The sequence below is a fragment of the Penaeus monodon genome, unplaced genomic scaffold (assembly GCF_015228065.2).
Source record: "Penaeus monodon isolate SGIC_2016 unplaced genomic scaffold, NSTDA_Pmon_1 PmonScaffold_10329, whole genome shotgun sequence".
NCBI classification, from domain to species: domain Eukaryota; kingdom Metazoa; phylum Arthropoda; class Malacostraca; order Decapoda; family Penaeidae; genus Penaeus; species Penaeus monodon.
In genome coordinates this window covers 1-6,649 of record NW_023638970.1, presented here as the reverse complement: position 1 = coordinate 6,649, position 6,649 = coordinate 1, and the positions used below count along the sequence as shown (strand labels likewise).

The 6,649-nt window shown below is 46.3% G+C and overlaps 1 protein-coding gene across 1 annotated transcript; it reads right to left on the bottom strand.

Moving 5' to 3' along the window:
* Positions 1-986: 986 nt before the first annotated feature.
* Positions 987-5,947, bottom strand: LOC119568636 (mucin-2-like). Its single transcript, XM_037917164.1, has 5 exons — positions 5,506-5,947; positions 5,285-5,415; positions 3,621-4,930; positions 2,676-3,527; positions 987-2,586 (listed from the first exon to the last, which is right to left on the bottom strand). Exons 1-5 carry the CDS (start codon positions 5,945-5,947, stop codon positions 987-989), a joined length of 4,335 nt encoding a protein of 1,444 aa, XP_037773092.1.
* Positions 5,948-6,649: the final 702 nt, after the last annotated feature.

Sequence of the window (6,649 nt, the reverse complement as noted above, 5' to 3'; positions counted from 1 at the left end):
TGAAACCGGAGGCCAGTGCGAAACTAACCATGCCACACGACCCACTAAAAGGAGTGTGCAAAATAGGATCTTACTAGCTCCATAGACATTACCTGTCTACTTCATATTTGAGTAATGACAGCGAAGTTTTACGCTCACTCCCCGTGGGCACTCGGTGGAAATTGATTTAGCAATTCAAATCCTAAGTCAGATGTCCTGAGGTATATTTTATGAAATATGGAATAATGCAATGCCACATTGATATCGATAAATAAAACCCTCCCTTACCAGGACTAGAACCCAGATCACTCCAGGTATGAAACCGGAGGGCCAGTACTAAACCAATAATGCCACACGACCCACTAAATGGCATATATGAATATGTGTGTGTGAATATATATGTATATAGTACACACATACATATGTGTGTGTGTGTGTGTGTATATATATATATATATATATATATATATATATATATATATATATATATATATATATATATATATATATATAATATATTTATATTATATAATATACTGTATCATAGATTTTAAAAGTTAACTGAAAGTAATGAAAAAAATGTATGAAGCTTAATTATGAACTTATCGATTCCTTTGAAGAACATCTCACCTATCTCTATTCCATTATCACTCCTTGGCAGGAAAAAATCGATGGATATAGCGCCTCTCCCCCGACTGCGATTCTGTAAGTTACTAATCTCCTTTAAAACCTCTTCGAGTTTTTTTTCGTCATATCTTTCAAGGCAGCAGTGAGTTCAAGGGCTCGATGGAGGGCACTAGCATTCGCAGCCATTGGCAAGTTCTTGACTGACTGTTTGTATCCTAGACTGAATTCTGCTCATGTTCGAATTGAGCTCATCGAGAGCATGCCTTAAATTCTCTGTCATTGTCACGCATTCTACGGGGTTTGTTGTGTCGTAAGAGATGGGAACGCCGGATGAGGTTGTAGACGATGATGTCATTGTTGTCCTATCTGTTGGAGAGTCTTCAGATGTTTGTGTTATGATATTCGTCAGTGCTGGATTCTTTGATGATGGTGGAGTCCTTTCCAGCATTACAGTTTTTTGTTGCTGTGTCATTTATTGCTGATATCAGAGTCCTTTTTGATGTGCTTTCCAATGTTGATGCTGGAGTCTCTAGTGACAATGGTGTCGTTTTTGATGTAGACCCTGCTGTTGATCTTGAAGTCTCTGTTGATGCCGGAATCATTGGCGTATTATTTGTTGTTGATACTAGAACCGTTGGTGATGTAGTAGTTGACAGAATTGGTGACAGAATCGTTGTTGATGTCAGAGTCACTGTTAGTGCAGGAGTCTCTAGTGATGATATTATTGGTGCTGGAGTATCTGTTGATGAGGGGGATATTGTTGGTGGTGTATTCTCTGCTGATGAGGAGACATTGTTGGTGCTGGAGTCTCGTTGATGATGAAGACATTGTTGGTGGTGGAGTCTCTGTTGATGTGGGAGAGATTGTTGGTGGTGGAGTCTCTGTTGAGAGGAGACATGTTGGTGGGGGTCTCTGTTGATGAGGGAGACATTGGTGTGGATTCTTGTTGATGGGGAGAATTCCTTGGTGATGGAGTCTCTGTTGATGAGGGAGACATTGTAGGTGAGGGGGTTTCTCTGTTGAGGGAGACATTTTTGGTGATGGAGTCTCTGTTGATGATGGGTATTGTGGGGAGTCTTGTTGGGGAGGAATCTTGTTGGTGTGGTTCTGTTGATGGGAGGACTTTGTTGGTGATGGAGCCTATTGATGAGGGGATTGTTGGGTGGTTGGTTGATGGGAGAATCTTTGTGTGGAGTTTTGTTGAGATGGAGATATGTGTGATGTGAGTCTCTGTTGATGAGGAGACATTGTTGGGGTGGAGTCCTAATGTGATGGAATATTGTGGTGTGGTCTCTGTTAGATGGGAGAATTGTTGGTGGTGGGTCCTGTTTGGGGAGTGGTGGGAGTCTCTGTTGGATGAGGGAGACATGGTGGTGTGCTAGAATCTCTGTGGTGGGAGATTTGTTGAGTGGAGTTGATAAGGGAGATATTGTGTGCTGAGTCTCTGTGTGGGGAGCATTGTTGGTGGGGAGTCTCTGTTGATGAGGGAGTATTGTTGGGAGGAGTCTCTGTTGGATGGGAAAATGTTGGGAATTGATTGATGAGGATTGTTGGGGTGGAGTCTCTGTTTGATGGAGGATATTGTGGGTGCTGGAGTCTCTCTGATGAGGGGAGAATTGTTGGTGGTGGGTCTCTGTTGAGATGGAGTCTCTGGTGTAAGGGAATTTTTTGGTGATGGAGTCTCTGTTGATGAGGGGACAGTGGGGCGAGTCATCTGTGGTTGGGATTTGTGGTGGTGAGTCTCTGTTGATGGGGGAAAGACATTTGGTCTGTCGTCTTTGTGAGGGAGAATTTTGGTGCTTGAGTCTGTGAGAGGCATGTGGGTGTTGAGTCTCTGTTGGTGGGGAGATCGTTGTGGTGGGGTCTCTGTTGATGGGGAGAATTGTTGGTGGAGTCTCTGTTTGAGGGATGTTGGGGGATTGTTGGTGAGCATTGTTGGTGCTGGAGTCTCGTTGATGGGGAGACATTGTGGTGTGGAGTCTCGTTGATGAGGGAGACATTGTTGGTGGTGGTCTCTGTTGATGAGGGGAGACATTGGTGGTGGTGGAGTCTCTGTTGATGAGGGAGACATTTTGGTGGTTCTGTTGATGGGGCTTTGGTTGTGGGTCTTGAGGGAGAGGAACATTTGGTGGTGGATCTCTCTTGTGGGAGATGTGGTCTGGCTTGTGTGGAGACATGTTGTGGTGGAGTCTCTGTTGAATGGGAGATTTGTTGGTGGTGGATTCGTTGATGAGGGAGACATTGTTGGTGTGGAGTCTCTGTTGATGAGGAGACATTGTGGTGGGGCCTTGAGGGGAGACATTGTTGTGGAGTCTCTTTTGATGGGGGACATGTGGTGATGGTCTTGTGGAGTATTGTTGGTGATGGAGTCTTTTTGAAGAGAGATTGTGTGGTTTGGAGGAAGATGGATTGTTGGTGTGAGTTCTTTGAGAGGGGACATTGTTGGTGCTGAGTCTCTGTTATGGGGAGACTGTTGTGGAGGGGAGTCTTTCTTGAAGATGGAGATATGTGGTGATGGAGTCTTGATGAAGAATAGTTGGTGGTGGAGTCTCTGTTGATGAGGGAGATATGTTGGTTGAGTTGTTGTGAGGGACAGTTGTTGGTGCGGAGTCTCTGTTGATGGGCTTGTAGTGCGAGGAGTTTCTGTTGATGGAGGGAGATATTGTGGGTGGAGTCTGTGTTGGGGGTCTCCGTTTATGAGGGGAAATATGTTGTGCTGGAGTCTCTTTGATGAGGGAGATATTTGGTGAGTGGAGTCTCTGTTGATGGGGAGCTTGTGGTCTGGATTTGAGAGGGAGATATTGTTGGTGCTGGAGTCTCTTGATGTGGAGGAATTGGTGGTGCTGGAGTCTCTGTTGATGAGGACATTGTTGTGGTGGAGTCTTGTGATGATGGAGATTGTTATGAGGAGTTGTGAGGAACTTTGTTGGTGGGAGTTTTGTTAGGGATATGGGGATGGAGTCTTTGGAAGATGAGATTTTTTTGGTGATGGAGTCTCTATTGATGAGGAAGACATTGTTGGGGGTTTGGAGTCTCTGTTGATGAGGGAGAATTTTGGTTGGAGTCTCCTGTTGATGAGGGAAAGATATTTGCTGGTTTGTTGGAGGGAAATTGTTGGTGAGGAGTCTTTTTTGATGAGGGAGACATGTTGGTGATGGAGTCTTGTTGATGAGGATATTGTGTGCTGAGGGCCTGTGAGGGAGTTTGTTGGTGGTGGAGTCTTGTTGAAGATGGAGTCTCTGTTGATGAGGGAGATATTGTTGGTGGGGATCTCTGTTGGATAGGGAGACATTGTTGGTGGTGGAGTCTCTGTTGATGAGGGGGACATTGTTGGTGTGGAGTCTCTGTTTGATGAGGGAGACATTGTTGTGGTGGAGTCCTGTTGGGGGGGAGATTCTGTTGGTGAGTCATTGTTGGTGAGGGGAATGTTGCTGAGTCTCGTTGAGAGGGGGACTTGTTTGAGGAGGATCTTGTTGTGGGAAGACATTGTTGTGGGGAGTCTCTGTTGATGAGGGGAATTTGGTGTGGAGCCCTCTGTTGATGGGGGGGGGACATGTTGGGAGGAGTCTTTGTTGGGGGGGAAATTGTGTGTGGAGTCTCTGTTGTGAGGGAGAATGTTGGGTGGATTCTGTGAGAGGGAATGTTGGGCTGAGTTGTGAGTGGAGTCTCTGTTGTTTGAGGGAGAATTGTGGTGATGGAGTCTTGTTGAGATGGAGATTGTTGGTGTGGAGTCTTGTTGATGAGGGGGTTTGTTGGTGGGAGCTTGTTGTGGGGGAGTTGTTGTGGGATTTGTTGTGAGGGAGCTGGTTGGGTTGGTGGAGCCTTTGAGAGAGACTTGTTGGTCTGGAGTTTTGTTGAGGGAGAATTTTGGTTGGAGTCTCTGTGATGAGGAGATATTGTTGGGTGGAGTCTCTGTTGATGAGGGGAGATATTGGGTTTGGTTGTTGGGGGGGAATTTGGTGTGGAAGTCTTTGGAGAGGGAGACATTGTTGGTGATGGCGTTGATTTTGTGAGTGGGAGGGAGATATTGTTTGGTGTGGAGTCTCTGTTGATGGGGGACATTGTGGTGGTGGAGTCTCTTGGTTGATGAGGGAAAGATATTGTTGGTGGTGGAGTCTTCGGGTTTGATGAGGGAGATATTGTTGGGTGGTGGAGGTTCTTTTGATGGGGAGGAAAATTTTTTTGGTGGTTGGAGTTTCTGTTGAGGGAGAATTTTGGTATTTGGTGAGTGGAGTCTCTGTTGATGCAGGGGCCCTTTGTGTGGGGGTTGTGTGGGGAGTCTCTCTTGATGGAGGGAGACTTTGGGTTTTTGGTGTGGGAGTCTCTGTTGAGGGAGGGAAAATATTGTTGGTGGAGGAGGCTCCTGTTGATGAGGGAGACATTTTGTGTGTGGTGGAGTCTTTTGTTGATGAGGGAGACATTGTTGGTGGTGGAGTCTCTGTTGATGAGGGAGGACATTGTTGTGATGGAGTCTCTGTTTGATGAGGGAGATATTGTTTGGTGTGTATTCTCTGCTGTGAGGGAGACATTGTTGGTGCTGGAGTCCTGTTGATGAGGGAGACATTGTTTCTCTTTTTGATGAGGGAGATATTGTTGTGGTGGTGGAGTCTCTGTTGAAGATGAGTCTCTCTGGATGAGGAGATATTGTTGGTGCGGGAGTCTCTGTTGTGAGGGAGACAATTGTTGGTGGGGGGAGTCTCTGTTGATGAGGAGATATTGTTGGTGGGGGGGAGTCCTTGTTTGGATGGGGGAGATATTGTTGGGATGGAGTCTTGTTGAAGATGGGGACATTGTTGGTGCTGGAGTCTACTGTTGTTTGAGGGGAGATTTGTTGGTGGTGGAGTCTCTGTTGATGAGGGAGATATTGTTGGTGGTGGAGTCTCTGTTGATGAGGGATACATTGTTGTGCTGGAGTCTCTGTTGATGAGGGAGTATTGTTGGTGGTGGAGTCTCTGGTTGATGAGGGAGATTTTGTTGGATGAGGGGAGTCTTGTTGAAGATGGAGTCTTGTTGGTGGTGGAGTCTCTGTTTGATGAGGGAGAATTATTGGTTGGTGGAGGGGAGTCTTGTTGATGAGGGAGACATTTTTGGTGCGGAGTCTCTGTTGATGGGGGAGAATTGTTGGTGTGGAGGCTCCTTGATGAGGGAGATATTGTTGGGGGGTGGAGTCTCTGGTTGATGAGGGAGACATTGTTGGTGGTGGGGTCTCTCTTGATTGGAGGGAGACATTGTTGGTGTGAGTCTCTGTTGTTATGAGGGGAGATATTGTTGGTGGGAGGAGGCTCTTGTTGATGAGGGAGATATTGTTGTTGCTGGAGTTGTTTTTTGATGAGGGAGACATTGTTGGTGCTGGAGTCTCTTTGATGAGGGAGATATTGTTGGTGATGGAGTCTCTGTTGATGAGGGAGAATTGTTTGTGATGGAGTCTCTTTTTTTGATGAGGAGATATTGTTGGTGGTTGGAGTCTCTGTTGTGAGGGAGACATTGTTTGGTGTGGAGTCTCGTGTTGAGGGGAGGGGACTATTGTTGGTGGTGGAGTCTCTCTTGATGAGGGAGATATTGTTGGTGTGGAGTCTCTGTTGATGAGGGGAGACATTGTGGTGGTGGAGTCTCTGTTGATTGAGGGAGACATTGTTGGTGGTGGAGGGGGTCTCTCTTGATGAGGGAGATATTGTTGGTGCTGGAGTCTCTGTTGATGAGGGAGACATTTTGGTGGTGTATTTTCTGTTGATGAGGGAGACATTGTTGGTGCGGTTCTCTGTTGATGAGGGAGATATTGTTGGTGATGGAGTCTCTGTTGATGAGGGAGATATTGTTGGTGGTGGAGTCTCTGTTGATGAGGGAGATTTTGTTGGTGGTGGAGTCTCTGTTGATGATGGAGATATTGTTGGTGCTGGAGTCTCTGTTGATGAGGGAGAGATTGTTGGTGGGGAGTTCTGTGATGGGGAATTTTTGGTGTGGGGGAAATTTTCTCTGTTGGGGGAGTATTTTTGGGTGTGGAGTCTCGTTGAAGAGGGGAGCCTTGTTTAAATTTGGGGGGGAT

Bases quoted from the DNA above. Each gene is read 5' to 3' on its own strand.
- LOC119568636 (XM_037917164.1), bottom strand. From the start codon at position 5,947: ATGTCTCCCTCATCAAAAAACAACTCCAGCAACAACAATATCTCCCTC. The intron at 5,416-5,505 runs GTATCCCTCATC...CTCAAACAACAG, and splicing joins AGAGACTCCAGCACAACAAT to TAGACTCCAGCACCAACAAT. The intron at 2,587-2,675 runs GTCTCCCTCATC...CTCATCAACGAG, and splicing joins ATCAACAGAACCACCAAAAT to ACTCCACACCACAATGTCTC.